This window comes from Venustampulla echinocandica (genome assembly GCF_003357145.1).
Source record: "Venustampulla echinocandica strain BP 5553 chromosome Unknown scaffold_1, whole genome shotgun sequence".
NCBI lineage: Eukaryota > Fungi > Ascomycota > Leotiomycetes > Helotiales > Pleuroascaceae > Venustampulla > Venustampulla echinocandica.
The window spans coordinates 2,538,126-2,554,889 of NW_022474206.1; the positions used below are offsets into that span (position 1 = coordinate 2,538,126).

The 16,764-nt window shown below is 51.0% G+C and overlaps 9 protein-coding genes across 9 annotated transcripts; 4 read left to right on the plus strand and 5 right to left on the minus strand.

Annotated features, from left to right (window-relative positions):
• Positions 1–140: 140 nt before the first annotated feature.
• BP5553_03359 (Uncharacterized protein) lies at positions 141–869 on the minus strand (the record flags this gene model as incomplete). The annotated part of the gene is made up of 3 exons (XM_032011982.1): positions 141–463; positions 519–587; positions 710–869. 3 exons carry the CDS (start codon positions 867–869, stop codon positions 141–143), a joined length of 552 nt encoding a protein of 183 aa, XP_031871675.1.
• A 943-nt stretch (positions 870–1,812) lies between these two features.
• Positions 1,813–2,496, minus strand: BP5553_03360 (uncharacterized protein; the record flags this gene model as incomplete). Its single annotated transcript, XM_032011983.1, has 2 exons — positions 1,813–2,237; positions 2,391–2,496. The coding sequence occupies 2 exons, from the start codon at positions 2,494–2,496 to the stop codon at positions 1,813–1,815; spliced, it is 531 nt and encodes a 176-aa protein (XP_031871676.1).
• Positions 2,497–5,070: 2,574 nt separating this feature from the next.
• BP5553_03361 (Arginine-tRNA-protein transferas-like protein 1) lies at positions 5,071–7,004 on the plus strand (the record flags this gene model as incomplete). The annotated part of the gene is made up of 3 exons (XM_032011984.1): positions 5,071–5,119; positions 5,550–5,594; positions 5,767–7,004. The coding sequence occupies 3 exons, from the start codon at positions 5,071–5,073 to the stop codon at positions 7,002–7,004; spliced, it is 1,332 nt and encodes a 443-aa protein (XP_031871677.1).
• Positions 7,005–7,145: 141 nt separating this feature from the next.
• On the minus strand, positions 7,146–8,391 carry BP5553_03362 (NAD(P)-binding protein; the record flags this gene model as incomplete). Its single annotated transcript, XM_032011985.1, has 4 exons — positions 7,146–7,269; positions 7,324–7,516; positions 7,624–7,655; positions 7,703–8,391. The coding sequence occupies 4 exons, from the start codon at positions 8,389–8,391 to the stop codon at positions 7,146–7,148; spliced, it is 1,038 nt and encodes a 345-aa protein (XP_031871678.1).
• Positions 8,392–9,003: 612 nt separating this feature from the next.
• BP5553_03363 (Uncharacterized protein) lies at positions 9,004–10,194 on the plus strand (the record flags this gene model as incomplete). The annotated part of the gene is made up of 2 exons (XM_032011986.1): positions 9,004–9,504; positions 9,562–10,194. The coding sequence occupies 2 exons, from the start codon at positions 9,004–9,006 to the stop codon at positions 10,192–10,194; spliced, it is 1,134 nt and encodes a 377-aa protein (XP_031871679.1).
• An 86-nt stretch (positions 10,195–10,280) lies between these two features.
• Positions 10,281–11,161, minus strand: BP5553_03364 (uncharacterized protein; the record flags this gene model as incomplete). Its single annotated transcript, XM_032011987.1, has 2 exons — positions 10,281–10,724; positions 10,823–11,161. The coding sequence occupies 2 exons, from the start codon at positions 11,159–11,161 to the stop codon at positions 10,281–10,283; spliced, it is 783 nt and encodes a 260-aa protein (XP_031871680.1).
• Positions 11,162–11,710: 549 nt separating this feature from the next.
• Positions 11,711–12,633, plus strand: BP5553_03365 (Cytochrome c; the record flags this gene model as incomplete). The annotated part of the gene is made up of 4 exons (XM_032011988.1): positions 11,711–11,726; positions 12,179–12,369; positions 12,452–12,546; positions 12,609–12,633. The coding sequence occupies 4 exons, from the start codon at positions 11,711–11,713 to the stop codon at positions 12,631–12,633; spliced, it is 327 nt and encodes a 108-aa protein (XP_031871681.1).
• A 472-nt stretch (positions 12,634–13,105) lies between these two features.
• On the minus strand, positions 13,106–13,824 carry BP5553_03366 (putative VPS20 Vaculolar protein sorting (putative); the record flags this gene model as incomplete). The annotated part of the gene is made up of 3 exons (XM_032011989.1): positions 13,106–13,297; positions 13,352–13,715; positions 13,781–13,824. The coding sequence occupies 3 exons, from the start codon at positions 13,822–13,824 to the stop codon at positions 13,106–13,108; spliced, it is 600 nt and encodes a 199-aa protein (XP_031871682.1).
• Positions 13,825–14,160: 336 nt separating this feature from the next.
• On the plus strand, positions 14,161–16,764 carry BP5553_03367 (p-loop containing nucleoside triphosphate hydrolase; the record flags this gene model as incomplete). The annotated part of the gene is made up of 4 exons (XM_032011990.1): positions 14,161–14,211; positions 14,283–14,537; positions 14,589–16,567; positions 16,626–16,764. The coding sequence occupies 4 exons, from the start codon at positions 14,161–14,163 to the stop codon at positions 16,762–16,764; spliced, it is 2,424 nt and encodes an 807-aa protein (XP_031871683.1).

Here is a 16,764-nt window from a genome sequence, read left to right on the forward strand (position 1 = left end):
AGTAGTTCGCTGACGTCCATCCGTCCGTCCGTCGTTTTCTCCCCCACCCACTGATACTTTGATGCATTTCACAATATTCTGCATAGTAAAAGTTCGCCTCTCCCGCTACCCATCCCCTCGTCAAATGTAAATCATGTAATTTAAAGTAAAGCTTCCCCCAAGTTCTCCCCCTCAAAGCCTAATTCGCCTAATCGTTTCTTAACAACCTTTTCTCTCTTGGCTTCCCGTGCTTTCCTTTCCTTCTGTAGTCTATGCACCGTCTCGATTTCGGCCAACTCATATCCTGGTGGCGGATCGTCGTCTTTATCTAGATCGATCTCTCCAAGCAGCAGGACGTTCTCGCCCCGTACGAGAAATATGCCTCTGGGGACATCAGCGTAGAGCCCAGGTTGAGGTGTAGAAGATGATGTCTTGGATGGCGGGACGAATATCCGCTCGATAGTAGATTGGAGGGCGAGGTTTGCTGGAGATGACGTTAGGAACAGAGACAGGAAGGGATACACGGTAAGGGAAGATACCGAATTGATCCCAACTTCGTAGGACACCGATTAGTTTTCTGCCGTCGCGGAGAGCGACCATGAGCTTTTCTACAGAGGGGCAATATCAGATCAGCAAATCCCACTTCAGTGAATCATTACAGTCCGGTCAAAGCAGCTTTGAACCTGAGCTCTAGCTTAGTTTTCAAGGTTTGAAAGACGTCGGCTCTTACTATCAGTTAGATCTAGCAATTGCGCCGCTGTAGTGAACATCTGCGGCGGTAATTGCTGACTCTGTGGCGGTATCATGCCAGGCAATGGCGGCTGCATTGGAGCCCCGCCCATCGGCGCTGCTTGCGCAGGAGGCGGATCATCGAGCGTGAGGTTTTCCATCCTATATGGCGCTTATGCCAATGACGAGATGAAGTGATTAGCTTGCTATCGGAGAGAGCAGCGATTCTGCCAATCCATTCCGCGGAGTTGGTAGAGACTTGTAATGTGGCTGCCGTTTGTTGCGAGGTCAACGCTTGATGAGGTTGACGATGTGAATTAAGCTCGGATAATATGACGTCTAGATTTGATAGATAACGGCAATGGAACCTGCAAAATTCCAATGCAGAGAAGAGAAATCGAAGGCGTGTCTACGTAGTACGGCGTGCAGAGTCACTAGTTCGAAGGCTAATTAATATATAGATTATGTTTCATAGTCAGATTCAATCGAAAGATATTATTATTAGAGTGGCTCGAGACTAGTGGTGCCTAAATCTATGTTCCCGAAGGATAGTGCTAGGGCTCGAACGCTCAACGTCTTTTCCCGAAGCTCCTTTTTTTTTAATCAGACCGATATATGTAGAATTACCCCGAGGTTTCAAATTATACATCGGATATCTCCCTTCCATCTATATATGTATATACGTAGCCAAGCCGAAAACGCCGTCCCAGATGCAGATGCAGCATGAGTTTTTTTTTAAAATTCCGCAATTTAGTTTGGCGCTTGTGGGAATCAGCTGCGTTGGATCAATAATGGAGCCATAGTCACCAAGAGCATGGCGGTGGATCCGACTTGATTTCTCTAGTGCAGTTGAACAAACAACAATGTGTGCGGGAAGAAAGCAAGCAAGCAAGCCCGTAAACCTAGACTTTTTATGTACGACGACCTGATTCCCAAAGTTGGCCGAGAGTTCACCGCGAATGTTTCAAATCAATTTGCGAACCCGGGATCCAAGGCTCCTATCCAACCGCTGGTAGAGATGGTCTCAGAATTTGTGATATATTCGTGGGACGGTGGTACATCGCCAGCTTGTATGAGGATTTTTGAACACCCGGGCCCGCGTGGCTACCGCTGCAAGGTGGAACGTTTGAGAGCTTCGATTAGTTCCGGACGACCAGTCATCGCTTTCTCCGCCTCAGCGTACGTAGCCCACTGTCGACTCCTCGACTCCTTCTCGGGCCATTCCTGATGCTCCGTAGTGACCGTAGCTTGATAGAATTGATAGACTGCCCTTGGGGAGTCTTTTGATATCTGCTTAGGGGTCCGTGACTCGGTGATCTGGCCGAGGTCATAGTCGATTTTGCAGATGATTCCGGCCTCCTCCCACGCCTCGCGTTGGGCGGCCTCGGTGCAGGTCTCGTCAGATTCCCAACCGCCTTTGGGGAGGACCCATCCATTTCTCCGGGTGGATTGGATTAGGAGGACATGTGTTTTTGCGGCATTGAGAGGCACAACGCCTGCGACCAGTCGCTCGCCGCTGTCGCCGTAGCCTAGAGCGGGGAAACAGGTCAGCCTGGGGAACTGATTTGAGCCAGGAGACTGCTCTCTCTCTCTCTCTCTCTTGAGGGAAACCCATTCATTTCGCCTTGCACTTTGTGCCTTATGCAACGTCCGCGTGCAGGGAGTGGAGGGGGGCTACTTACGCTGCTTCGTCCTGCCGGTGCGGGACTCCATGGAGCGACTTGCCATAGATGAAGGCGATGCTTCGCCTCCTGCGTTGGGGGGGAAATGCCCGACAATGGTGGACATAGACAATGAAAAGATCGCAGCCGCGACCTCTAGTAGGTCGCTTGGCTGAAAAGTGGTCGGTACAAGTCGCCTCAGGACTCCGGCGGCGTCATGCTTGGCGGGGGGCGAGGGGAGGCGAGAAGCAGCGAGAACACCGAGAATAATGGATTCGATTTTGGAGACGAAGGCGAGCAGCTCTTAAAGTCGGTTTCTCGACCAGATCAGATCAGATCGGGTCAGATCAGTTTGCAACAATTCGGCATCAACGGAGGGGCTCAGGCTCAGGCCAGGTCCAGGCGGGAGGACTGTCTGCGACGCAGGCAGGCGTTGGGGGAGGAAGGTGGGTGGTGAGGAGGAGTGAAGAGGAAAGGGGAGAAGGGGGAGAATAGTAAGAATAATTATAATAATAACGTCGATGCCGGAGAGGCAGAGATAGCGGGAACCTCGACGGCAGAAGAGCAAGCGCGACGAGCGACGAGACGGGCGGTAGTAGAGGGCCTAGGGCGTGGTAGTGTGTGCCCACCGCCTGGAGACTCTAGGGAGGGAGTCGGGAGCAGGGAAATATTTATGCTGGTACTACTCGCGCTGTTGTAGGGTTGGTGGGTTGCTCGGGGGGGCCAGAGTCAGACCGGCTCTTTATTAGTGCCTCTGCCTCCTTTGTCGCGTGCTCTGTGACTGTGTATTGCTGGGTCTTGCTGGGTCTTGCTGGCAGCTTGAAAATGAGCGTTCCCCAGCGGGTTGTAGGTATTATATATATATATATACCTTCCAACATATATGGATGTGTTCGCGTGCCTTAACCTACCTACGTGCGGAGTTTGGACCTACAGACTTGTTCCGGAACACTCATGCGACTCTGGCTGCAAACGAAATGGGGTGAATAATGGGGGCACGACACGAGGGCGAGTAGCGGGCTCGAGTTCGCCACAATGAAGTGCTAACAGCCTAACGCCCGCGGGATGTTGCCATCGCATCCCTAGGTAAGGTAGCTGCCGTGAAGGCTTATGGCTTATGGCTTACTCGCAGCGGGACTGGAGCGACCAGAATAGGATCAAAGACACGGGGTCAGTCCATGGGGATGGCGTCGTGGAGAAGCGCAAGAGTATCAATGAATCCGGAGAACTTCTAGAGCTGCACGCTGCAGATGCAGGTGCAGGTGCAGGTGCATGCTGGTAGTACGAAGGGAGGTAGGGTAGGTAGTCTTCCATCTAGCATTAAGTATTCTTAGATACTCCTACGTAGTGGTGTTACGTCCACCGTGTGCGTACAGTACCTACTGCTGGCCTTCGGAGTGCCTAGGTACCTTAAGTATTGCCAAGTAGTTCTTCGCAGCTTTTCGGAGGTAGTGTTACAGTACCTGTACAGAAGCAGTATAAGAATGCTGTACTTTGTACTGCACTGCACGTACCTAGTAGGCAAGGTAAGGGAGGTAGGCAGGTGCATAGCTCGTGGGGGTGCGGGTGGTTGTTTCTTCTGATACCGTTTTGCTGCTCCTTTTGCAACGGCCGATACTCCATCGGGCATGTTCATCAGAAGATCTGCCCTGGATCTCCACCAGATCTCGTTTTGCTCCGGGGCCAGTACAGCACCATAACTACCTACATGTACATGTACTGTATGAGGTACCTATACGGAGGACTACCTATGATACCTTACTCTGTACCATGGCTTCAGCTTCAGCCCCAGCTCCAACTCCAACTCCAACAGCAACTCCAACTCCAACTCCAACTCCAACTCCAACCCCCAACGCCCACTCCCACCCAAGGCCCCGCACCGCTGAACTGCTCCACGCCAGAACCGGCCACACGAGAAAGAAAGACTTTGGTGTTTTGGTTGCACGGAGAACTAACTGTAACCGCTTCGCCATGCCCCGCTACCCTCCGCGGCCGTCCAGTATCCACACATTAACACCACCGAAGAGGTACCTACCTGGGTACTGTACCTGCTTAAGGGGAGGGGAGGGGAGGGAGCTCTCGCTACTACTCTATTATTGGCAGCCGCATGGTTTTCTACTACGGAGTATGAAGTACTTCGTTACGACTCCTCTCAACCCTCGAATCCCCTACCCAAACAGCGTTGTCCAGGATTCCAAGCCCCAGAAACCCACGCAGCTCTTCTTCCGACGCCGCTGAAGCCGCTGCTTGCGTCGTGAAGCCGGGGATCGTCGAGCCTGGAGTCTGGAGTCTGGCGTCTGGCGCTTGGAGTTTGGAGTTTGGGATTGGTGCCGCAGCCCGACTCTCCGGAACGTGTTAACGTGTTGGGGCCATCATTACTGCATCACTAGTGGTGTAGTGGTGTAGTGCTGCAGCGGACACGACACGATACAACACCTGGCACTGGCGGCGAAACCACTGCACTGGACTGCAATTAATGCACTATTGCCCTGCTGCTGCTGCTGCTGTACCACTACTTCGTACATACCTCTCTTCCCTTATCCTATTCTCTCTCCCTCGCTCCACCTCTCCCTCTCCCCTTCGACATCACACCCACCATTCGTTCTACTTCTTCCTCCCACTGCTCTCCTCTTCCTCGGCCGCCGCAACTCTGTTACGAGTACTCTACGCCCACGCCCTTCCCTTTCCCTCTCCCCACACCATGCAGACGCCGTCGTCGCCGCCCCCTCCGTCGCTGCTCTCCCCCATTGGTGAGTGCTTTGTACCTGAAAAGAAAGCCCCCCGTCTGTCCCCTTGTCTGCCCGCCCATGCCTCTCGATCTATTCTCGTCCAATGATCCAGGCCCGTGTTCAAACGGCTCGACGACGTTGATTTAGACATCGGCTCGCTCGTCGTCTGCTGCAAGTCGCGGAGCCGAATTCGAACCTCGACCCGAAACCCTAATACACCTTCCCTTACCTTACCTTCCCTACCTTTCCCTACACAAGCCACCTGCTTATCCTCATCCCACCCCCTTTCCACGCTTGTCTTTCTGCGTTGCCTCTATCCGGTCTTCCTCTTACGTCCTGGGCACTCCGTTTCGGTCGAGCTGTCTGCTTAGCCCCGCACTACGAGTCGCTGGCCCGGTGCGAAGGTTGGATCAGCCTGATGACAGAATACAATGACTGACCGCGCCCACAGGCTATCAGAATAGCAGCTGCGGCTATTGCCGTAATAATGCAGGAGGTCAGTCTCGAAAACGTAACATGTCCTACCCCTTGTCGCACGGATTCGAAACCTGCCTTTTGCTCTGCTGTTTCCTACATTTTCTGTGGCTATAGACCGATCCGACCCGCAAATATTTTTTTGGGGGGGGGGGGTTCCTCTTCAATCTAATATTTACTTTTTGTTGTTGCAGGCTTTTCATACTATGCGTCAACAACATCGTTGACTACGGCACTGTACCAATCTCTTCTCAATCGCGGGTGGAGACGATCGGGGTCGTTGCTCTACAAGCCGGATCAGCGTGCTTCCTGCTGCCCCCAGTATACTATTCGTCTGGACTCGGAGTCCTTCCACCCCTCCAAAGACCAACGGCAGGCCCTGAACCGGTTCAACAGTTTTATCCTGGGGGACCCGTACACCAAGGAAGCAGCAAGGCTGTATCCAAGGTCACGCGAGGATGCGAAGAAACGTAATACCGAATTCAGCGTGGTGGAACGTGTCCATGAAAGTGAGAAGGACCGGTTGAAGACTCCACCAGAACCCGCCCATACCTTAGTTGTTACTCTCGAGCCAGATAATTTCACAGAGGAGAAGTATGCCGTCTTCGAGAACTACCAGCGGCTGGTTCATCATGAACCGCCAAATAAAATCACCAAACCCGGCTTCCGGGGATTTCTCTGCTCTTCACCGCTCCCGCGAAGCACGGCCATGATAGATGGAAAGGAGCGCCGGCTGGGATCATATCATCAATGTTATCGAATAGACGGCAGACTGATTGCTATAGGCGTCCTCGACCTACTGCCCCAATGCGTCAGCGCGGTCTACTTTTTATACCATGAATCAGTCCACCAACATTGCTTTGGGAAACTGGGTGCGTTGAGAGAGATTGCACTGGCGAAAGAGGAGGGCTACAAGTGGTGGTATGCTGGGTTCTATATACACAACTGTGTGAAAATGAGGTACAAGGGTGATTATTCGCCACAATACGTGTTAGATCCAGATTCATATCGTTGGGATCTGCTGGATGATAGCCTGAAAAAGAAGCTGGACAGCGGAAAGTATGGCAGGTTGCCACATGAGGGATCAGAAGAGGCAAGCCAGTCTATTGAGCTATCGGACGGGGTCACGGAGTCGGATAAAATCACCGACGAGGCGTCCGATTCTGATAATAGTCCACCCCTCGTGGATCCCGATATCCCGATATTCCTCAGGTCCATACCTGGGATTCTTACCGCGGACCAAATCTTAACAGAAGTCGACCTTGATCATATCAAACTGCGGGTTCGAGAGCAAGAAGCGGAGACGAGTGACCTAATCAGTTGGGATGATAGCTCTATCGACAACCCCCAATCAATCAAGGGTATTATCGCAGAACTAGTGGCTGCAGTAGGCCCAGACGTGGCTAAAGAGATGACTGTCTACTTTAGCTAAAGAAATAAGAGCTCAAGAAAGAGAAATCGCGGATTTTGGATAAAATTCATGATTACTAGTACAAAACCCCCTCCCAAGGACGCCACGCCAACCCCCCACCTCCAAACACGACCTTCCCGATTACTAACTAGTATCAAAGTATTACAATGGATGCCCAATTCTCTTTACTTCCGAAACATTTTCCTCTAAGATAGTGACGACTTCCTTCCATACCCGTTCCTGCATTTTCTGTCCCTCGGGACTTCGAACGTTATGCTGAACAGCCCTGCAAACCGATCAGTCTCCAGCAACAAGCCTCAAGTGGACAAACAAAACCTACAGCTTGTAATCCTCATCCGATTGGTAGTGAGTGATGTATTTACCATGTTCCTCGGGGGTTGTCAGTGTAGCGTAGAGAACCGAGCGAGCTCCACCTTCGGTGGTTTTCATCAAAACGGTCATGATCAGATCAATAGCGGTGGATTTGATTATGTTTGTTTTAAGATGCCGAGCCAGCTCGCTTTTCACCATTCCTATTCTATGTCAGTGTCTCTCATCAAAATAACCCCTGAACCATCCCTTAAAGAATCATAAAGCGTCATATATCAAGGAATGTGGCAAACTAATGGATCATCCCTACCTGGACACAAAGGGTTTACAATTACGTCCGGCCTATAATGATTAGTTCTAACCAAACGACAGAGAAAAGCCAGACTCACTTCCCGTCCTTTCCAATACCCAATTTCGCAATCTCATTCACAGCATACTGTTCCAGCAACTTGCTCACCGCATACATTTCCGGATTCGTCGGCCAATTCTCTTCCTTGCTAAAGTACCCAATCACATTCTCCCGCGGCCACTTCGGCGTGTTGATCTGAACATCTCGATGGTTTCCACTTGTCACGAAAGTTAAATGCGCCGCGCCTCCACCGACCTCCTTCATCCAAGGTAACAGTAACAGAGCCAATAATGCCGTGCTCAGGACATTGACCTGGATACTCTCCTCGTATCCCTCGTTACCCTTCACAAATTTGGTGTTGTAAATCCCTGCATTCAAAAGCACGATGTCAATCTTCTTCACTTCTTGCCGAACTTTATCAGCGAAGGCTTTCGCTCCCGCAAATGTGCTCATGTCCAATTCCCGCACTTGAACGATATCTTTTCCTTTAGTGTTCGTTTGCGCTTCGATTGTCTCTTTGGCTGAAAGGCCCTTTGCCTGGGTGCGCGCCGTTATTATTACCGATGCGGCGCCCAGGTTAACATAGTGTGTGGCGGCTGCAAGACCGAGACCAGACGTTGCGCCTGTGATGAGGACATTTTTCCCGGCGAACGTGTTGGGTGGCGGGATGGGTGGGAGACCAAATTTGTTGTTATACACGTTCCCTAGTAATTTTAGGAGTATCGACATTTCGATATGATTTGGTCTCGAGGACGATTTGTGGTGTTTTCAGGATAGGTGGGGATTTTTGATATAGTGACGTGAGCCGTCAAATAGTGAAATAGTCCGATGTTGTATTTGAAATCACTCAACAAAGAGCCAATGTTTGTTTTGGGTTCGGGCGCTGTTGCCATTGGGTCATATGGCATATATGGTACGTGTCGGAGACATTCACTCGCCTGGCATATCATTGCGCCGACTGGGAATTGGGTTATGGAACGACATCGAAAGTGCCGGAAGTGATGCTGATAAATAAAATTTGCTTCTCGGCCGGCAGGATAACGAGGTAGGTGCTGCCTAGCATCCCGATATTAGCACATGGTATGACGTGGTGTAAGTGTTGATGAATAGAAACCAGTTCTCACGTAGTGATCGTGGACCGATATTATCCAGGTTGGTGCTCGTCAGCCTTGTGGTAGCCTTGCCGCTAAAATGCGGCCGCTCTACCATTCCGAAAGAAATGTTGAAGCTCTTTTTGGACATCCAAACCCAAACACAAAGCTCCGCAAACATCAGCAACGCAACACAATTGAAAAGGAGCGACCCGGGGTTCTACGAGCGCGTGGCTATATATAGGCTACAATGGCGCCCTCGTCATCAGCAACACAACAAGTGCTTCTCTCCCCTGCCGAACTCTCCTACCTCCACTCGTCCCTCTCTCTAACACCACCCATCCGCCCCGATGGTCGCACAGCTACGCAATTCCGACCCTTAATAGCAGAAACAGATATTCTCCCCGGCACAAACGGGAGCGCGCGGATATGTTTTGCTGACGGGACGGAAGCTGTTGTGGGTGTGAAGGCTGAGGTGCAAAAATCGCACCCTAGCTATGCGCCGGGGACTGAAATTGATATTGAAGCTGGGAATGACGACGACGAAGAAGGTAATGGGCAAGAGGATGGAGAGGGAAAGAAAGGGAGGAATGAGTGGGTGGAGATTAGTGTTGAGATTCCAGGCATGAGGGACGATGATTCGATGCCGGTTTTCCTGGGAGCGCTGTTGAGCGAGGCTCTACTGGCTGATGGGGGATTTACAGGGAGGTTGTGGATCAATAGGAGATTCCATTGGAAGCTATATATTGATGTGAGCTTCTTATCCATCCCCAGGCAAAATGCATGGCCAACTGACGATTGCCAATAGATTCTCCTCCTCTCGCAACCTCTATCCTACCCACTACCATTACTGTCACTTACCACCCATCTCGCTCTCCTATCCACGCGTCTTCCGAAACTCAAGTCAGAACTAGACGAAGATCCTATGTTCGACGATGACTGGGACGCCTCCGTCTTCCTCTATCCCCGTACGGAGCAAACGCTAGATGCGGTCAGACCCCCAGTCACACTCCTTGTCATGACGGTAAAAGACAACATCATCTTCGATCCAAGCAAAGAGGAGCTCGCCGTCGCGGAAGTATCATTAGCAGTATCAGTCGCAGAACGAACATCAGCATCAGGGGACATGGATGTTGATACTGAGGGTGGAAGAGTGAGGGATTTACGGCTTTTGGCTGTGAGGACCATTGACCCCCCGAGCAGATTGACACATCCAGGCGTGCCGAATACGCTTAATACAGCTACAGGCGGAGGGACAGTGGGTACGACGGAGATGGCTGTGAGCCAGCGGGAGACTATGGATCACGAAGAGGGGGTCTGGCAACCACCGAGGGGAGGTGCAAAGAGGAAGTTAATAGCGGAGATGATTAGGAAGGTTTTGGAGAGAGGTGGTGTTGCGGAGGAAGTGCTAGACGGCCTCGATGCCGTAGAGCTGGGCTGATTCTTAAAAATCTAACGATGCGATACCCACCCGGTTTCCCAATGCACATCTTTTACATATTTTTTACATGGCGGTGACATGAAGCACTACCAAATACCCAGCCACTTCTTCACAGGGCGCCTCTCCCTGACAACTCGCTCCGGCTCCTGCTGTTGCAACTCCTGAGCAGCTCCCTCTATAGCAACTCCGCCGTCTGCCCCCCCCCCTTTCCCGTCTCCCAACTTAATTCCCGGTCCCAATAGCTCATCATCGCTCTTTGCCGTCCAGGAACCAAAGCTCTCATCCTTATCAAGCCCATGGGCCTTTCTATACTCATGTCGCTTAGCAACATCCTCCACCCTCGCCTTTCTTCGCTCCATCGTCTGGGCTGTGTTGTAATCGCCCGTCAACTTCACGACCTCGAAGAAGGTGCGCGAGTAGGCTATAGGGTGGAGGAGGAAGTCTGTATATGGCGGGAGCATGTGGGAGAATGGCGAGTTGCGTTTGAAATTGGTGATCCAGACCGTGCCTGCGAGAGTGAACAGTGTAGTCTATGAGGGTGGTTTTGAATCAGTCCATTGTTTCTGTTAAGCCACGCAGCTACGGCAAATTGAAATTGGGGGAAGATAGCAGGCGAGACGGGACTTACAAGAGTAATATATAAATGTATAGTCTTATTAGTGATAAACCAGTGCATGAGCGTCCCCTCTGCTGGCATCATGTGCGGATACTTCTTCGTCTTCATTGTGGTCTCCTCCGCTTGACTCAGCTTCGGCCCAGGATACCGCGGCGCGGCTTTGAACCTCCGTGGAGCATGCGAAGGGGGGTTGAACTTTGCGGGTTTTTCTAGGACTAGAGGTTTCGAAGGCTTCTTTGCGCCCGGCTGGGCTTTACTGGAGGCATGGCGGATTGCTCGAGGCCGCAGCCAAATGGCGCCCCGTTGTGGGAGGAGGAAGCGGGGAATAATTGCTGCTGTAGAGGGAGGCATTGCAGCGTTGCTGCTTTGGTGTGATGCTATTGATGTACAGCACCTAAGTAATTTGAGGTTGAGCTTGCCCTCCTCATGTGCTAGCGTGATAGGAGCCCAGCGAGACATTTTCCACCGTGCCAAGGAATACCTCAACCAAGTACCTCTGTACCGTATTAACGATAACCCGAAAAATGTCCGGAGCACCCCGAAGCCGTCTGTCACGTGCCTTCTCAGTTTTTGCGTCTTCCGGCGTTGCCCGAACCGAGCCGCCCGTCCACCAATCGGTGACGCGGTATTGCACACACTCGGTCCACTCTTGTGGCTTTTCCCTGTGGCTTGCGCTGCCTCGTGCGCTAAAGCGAGAAAGCCCCCGTCATCTCACTGCTTGGCCCTGAGAACTAAAATCTCCCGTTACATCCAGCACCGTCCAAACTTTTCTCCCTTCCTCCTTCATACCGTACCGTACCATACCATAATAAAAGCCTCACCACCACTCCCTCGCTTTACACGACCAGTCGCCCTTTCACGCCTTTACGTTTACAATAATTACTCCCCTAATCAGTCAAGATGGGATTCTCGGAAGGTAAGCTGACACTGAGTTATATTTTCCTGCTTTGCCTCGGGAAAGGTCACGTCACCATGAAAAATACAACTTGCCATTGAACTCCCCGACCATGATTTTGCTGGGTCGTAGTTCGAACCTGGGCGATGGAGACCTCGAGTGATATAAGGGGTGTTCTTAGGAACTGATCTTGAGCTCTGGGGAGTCGTCGTCGCCCAGGATATCCGGTCGTCGCTTCAATCCCCCAGAACTCCAGCTTCAGCCTATTAGGACAGCGTCACCACTTCACCTAGCTCCAAGGCCTCTTTCAAGTCGCTCACTGTTGCGCAAGAGATTATAATCTTGCAGCGGCAGACGGGGTTTCTAGGCTTTTGGGCGCTGCCAGTCCGATGCGCCCAAGACCTTTTCATTGACCTAAACAAACATCTACAGTATCAGGGAACAACTTGCTGACGCCAATTGAACAATTATAGGAGATGTTAAGAAGGGTGCCAACCTCTTCAAGACCCGGTGCGCCCAATGCCATACCCTAAAGGAGGGCGAGGGAAACAAGATCGGCCCCAACTTGCATGGTCTTTTCGGCCGTCAAACCGGCCAAGTGGAGGGCTTCGCATACACCGATGCCAACAAGGCAAAGGGAATTACGTGGGATCAAGAAACTTTGGTATGTCACCTCCGTTAGGCCCGTTGATCTAGCATTGGCGCGGCAACATTGTGGCATTAGTAACTGACATGTTGAAATGTAGTTCACATACCTAGAGAACCCCAAGAAGTACATCCCTGGGACAAAGATGGCATTCGGTGGTCTCAAGAAGGAGAAGGACCGGAATGATTTGATCACGTATGTTTTCCTATTTCCCCTCCCTTCCCTCATTCGCGCTATTTTTACTAATACCCATCTAGCTTCCTCCGCGAAGAGACAAAGTAGAGAAGTCCCAAGATACACGGGGCTGTGTATTCATAGCATGCGAAGAGCACATTGACGAAAGAAAGACCGCCTGTGTTTCACTGTACTTTAAGTTAGATAGAATTCGGGGACGCCCTTACATCCCTGCTTTTTGGGTTTGCCAGGGCTGTAGCAAAAAATACACTATATCTCCTCTTCCACAATCGCTGTTCCATATATTTTCCTTGATGATATACATAGAAACCCTTTGTCTTATCGATACAAAATTCTAATGCCTTCGGTTTCTCTTTTTTCGCTCGGCGACCTATTTTACCGCAACATCCTTTATACCCTTTCCCCTTTTTTCCTACCCCAATTTCTGGGTTGGGACATGAAGTTTCGAGTTTATTTGGCAGTGAAATATTGGGTATTCAGCTAAAGTCTACGTCATCAAAACTCTACGTCACCAGCGGAATATAATGCTCACAACGCCTCGCAATGCTAGTATCAATCCCTAAGCCAACATGGCCGTCCGCTCTTCTCTTTCCCTTTGCCTAGCTTTCGCCCTTTCCTTCCTTGGCAATTCCGTCGTAGGGGCTTCGGGCAATGGAACGCCTGTAACCTCCGCCTCTAGCGCCTCAAGTTCATCTTCCACCTCGTCCTCGTCTTGATTCGATATTCGCCCACCTAGCATATCGCTCACCTCCTATACACTCATTAGCTCCATCCGTGATGGCACGGCGTAAACATGTTGACTCACCTGCTGATACGCAACCGCATCCGCCGTTTCGCCCATAAGCTTCTCCACATGTTCCAAGCCCCCCATCTCCTTATGTATCTCATTCAGCACATTAGTGCCCTGCTGTAGCCCAAACACAACATCTTTCTGCACGAGTGCAAACTCCACACTGCTGGTCAGCTTCTCCAACTGCTCCAGCTGCGCATCCGTCTTCGCCAGCAAAGACTCCTGGTATTTCTTGCGCCGTAATGCCAATAATGCTTTCGGCTTATCGCCCTTTGCAATCATGGTTTTAGCTATATCCGTTTCTCGGTCGGTGAGCACCGTTATGCGTCGTTGGTATTGGCGGAGCTTGTCGCGCTGGTTCTTCATATCCAGGATTGCTCTGCAGAGGGGTAATAGGTTAGCAACTGGCCCACAAGATTTGGGGATGGGAGTTAGGAGACGGACTTGTCCTGAGCCGATATCTTGTGGGAACTTGCTGTGTTCCCCATTTTGGCTGCCGGTGTTTAAATGTACGAGGTGTTAGAGAGATCATGCTGGCATGAGATGGCAGGAGGGAGTCTCCAAAGAAGTCGTCATGGCCCTGCAGGCATTCAAGCTTCGGGACTTCCAGAGCTAAACAGCTCGGTGCGGACATCGCCATTTCCTGCCTGAGGGTTTCATATTTGTCCGCCGATAAGCCGATAAGCGATATGCCCCTGGACTTTTTTCTTTTTGTGCTTGTATCTCCAAGTCCGCCGAATACCCATATCTACACGTCAAATTTACGTTGTTTTCGCAGCCTGCTGTCCCTTCTTTGCTTCAAGTCGCATGCGTGTCTGGAGATGATGGTTTCTCGTGGTGGAAGACCGACGCTTATTCAAGCGTTGGATAAAGAAGTAATTATCACTCCTGGTTCAAGAGGCATTCACATGGGGAGCTCTGCTAATATTGGTATTTTGTTCCATAGATATACCAAGTTGTGCGCAAACTCGCAGATGATCAGCATCAGCTGGAAAATGGCAGTTCAAAGCGCCTAACCGTTTCTGTTGTTTATGACCACATAAAGCATTCGAACTCCAGCTTGAAGCGGCGGAGCAAAAAGCTACTCGAAGACTCTATTGAGCGAGTTCTGCTTGTTCTTAAGGAGCAAGAGCTGGATGATAGCGAGTCTCTGGATGGAGATTTCGATGGCATAGAGGAGGAGCATGTTCCAAAGTTGAAGGTTAGCACTATTCCAGCTGAAATGTTGGCCGCCAGTCTCATGGTTCTTTAGGATCATAATATTATGAACAAGAGCATCACACGCATGTGGTCGAAGCCGAATCCTGCAACCTTAACCCCGAGGGAGGGTACGCCCCCTGTAGCAGAAAACAATACAGTGGCGATGCAAATTACCCAAACAAGAGAGACAGATTCTACTGTCAAAGTCGACCGTCAAGCAAATGGCGAACCTAGGCTAAAACGACGTAAAGGGGAACGAGCTCAAAAGGAAGTTGATCGGACGCCACCAACCGACATATCTCTGGAGAACCTAGGAGGGGTAGAGAACGTGATTGAAGAACTGAACGAGCTTGTCGCCATGCCCATGCTGTATCCAGATACGTATATAAGGACCGGGATACAACCTCCGCGTGGTGTGCTACTCCATGGACCTCCTGGGTGTGGAAAGACTATGATCGCGAATGCCTTTGCAGCAGAAATAGGGGTCTCATTTATCCCACTTTCTGCCCCTTCGCTAGTGGCTGGCATGTCAGGAGAGTCAGAGAAGAAAATTAGAGATATATTTGAAGAGGCTAAAAGTATGGCGCCATGTCTAGTCTTTATTGACGAGATAGATGTTATAATGGGGAAGCGCGAGAGTGCTCAACGAGAAATGGAGAAGCGTATAGTGGCACAGATGCTGACTTGCATGGACGAAATGGCATTGGAGAAGACTGGTGGGAAGCCAGTAATCATCATTGCGGCTACGAATCGGCCAGACAGCCTTGATCCAGCACTCCGAAGGGCAGGGAGGTTCAACAAGGAGATTAATTTGGGAGTTCCGAATGAGCAGGCCCGAGAGAAGATTCTACGAGCACTCACTCAGAAGTTATCGCTAGACGACGATTTCGATTATCGAGCTCTTGCAAAAATGACGCCTGGGTTTGTGGGGGCTGATCTAAATGATGTTGTCTCGGTCGCTGGCACGGAGGCAATGAAACGGATGATGGCAGTTCTAAAGCAACGAACCGCCACAGACATGGAATTGGACGACCCCCCAGCAACTACAACACCACCCGCGCTACTAATCCTGCGCTCACTAGTAGCCCACGCCGGAGAGTCGTCCCCAGATGGCGATTTTAACATTAAATACACCGACTTTCTCGCCGCCGTCCCCAAGGTCCAGCCATCCGCGAAACGTGAAGGCTTCGCTACCATCCCAGACACAACATGGTCCCACATCGGTGCCCTCCACTCAGTCCGCGAACAACTCGAAATGGCCATCGTCGAGCCCATCAAGCGCCCCGAGTCCTTCGCCCGCGTAGGAATAACCGCCCCCACTGGCGTTCTCCTCTGGGGTCCTCCTGGCTGCGGAAAAACACTTCTCGCAAAAGCCGTAGCCAACGAGTCAAAAGCGAACTTCATATCCATAAAAGGGCCCGAGCTATTGAACAAGTACGTGGGCGAGAGCGAGCGCGCTGTGAGACAAGTATTCGAGCGGGCGAGATCCAGCGTACCTTGCATACTCTTCTTCGACGAGCTGGATGCTCTGGTTCCTAAGAGGGAAGACTCCCTCTCCGAGGCCAGTAGTAAGGTTGTCAATACATTGCTTACGGAATTGGATGGGTTGTCGAACAGAGCTGGGATCTATGTCGTTGCCGCTACAAATAGGCCAGATATGATTGACCCCGCAATGCTGCGTCCCGGACGCCTTGGGACATCTGTGTTTGTCGACCTACCAACAGCAGATGAGCGTGTAGAGATTCTAAAAGCGCTATTTAAGAAGGCTCTTCCTGCGGCTGGGGCGGACGAGGTCGAAGCGTTAGACGGTGTGGCAAGGGATGAAAGATGTAATGGGTATTCTGGGGCCGATTTGGGGAATTTGCACCAGGCGGCTGCAGTGGCGGCGCTTAAGAGGGAGATGGTTGGCGGGGTACAGACTGAACAGGAAGAGTTGAGGATATTGGGGTGCGATTGGGAGGCCGCGCTTGGGAAGGTGAAGGCTAGCGTTAAGGATGCTGGGAAATATAGGAGGCTGAAGGAGAGAGGGATGTAAGTGGAGGTAGACCATTTATATTTAGAAAGCTAAATTTTGGAATGGGAATATTAGAGCTTATGATCCCCACCCTCTAGAAACCGCAAATGCGGTACCATATTGTGATCATGGCTTGGCATTGGATATAGCAAGGGTTCAGTTGGCGCAAATACGCTTTAGTACACAGGAGGAATTGACTTTGAGTTTACATTAA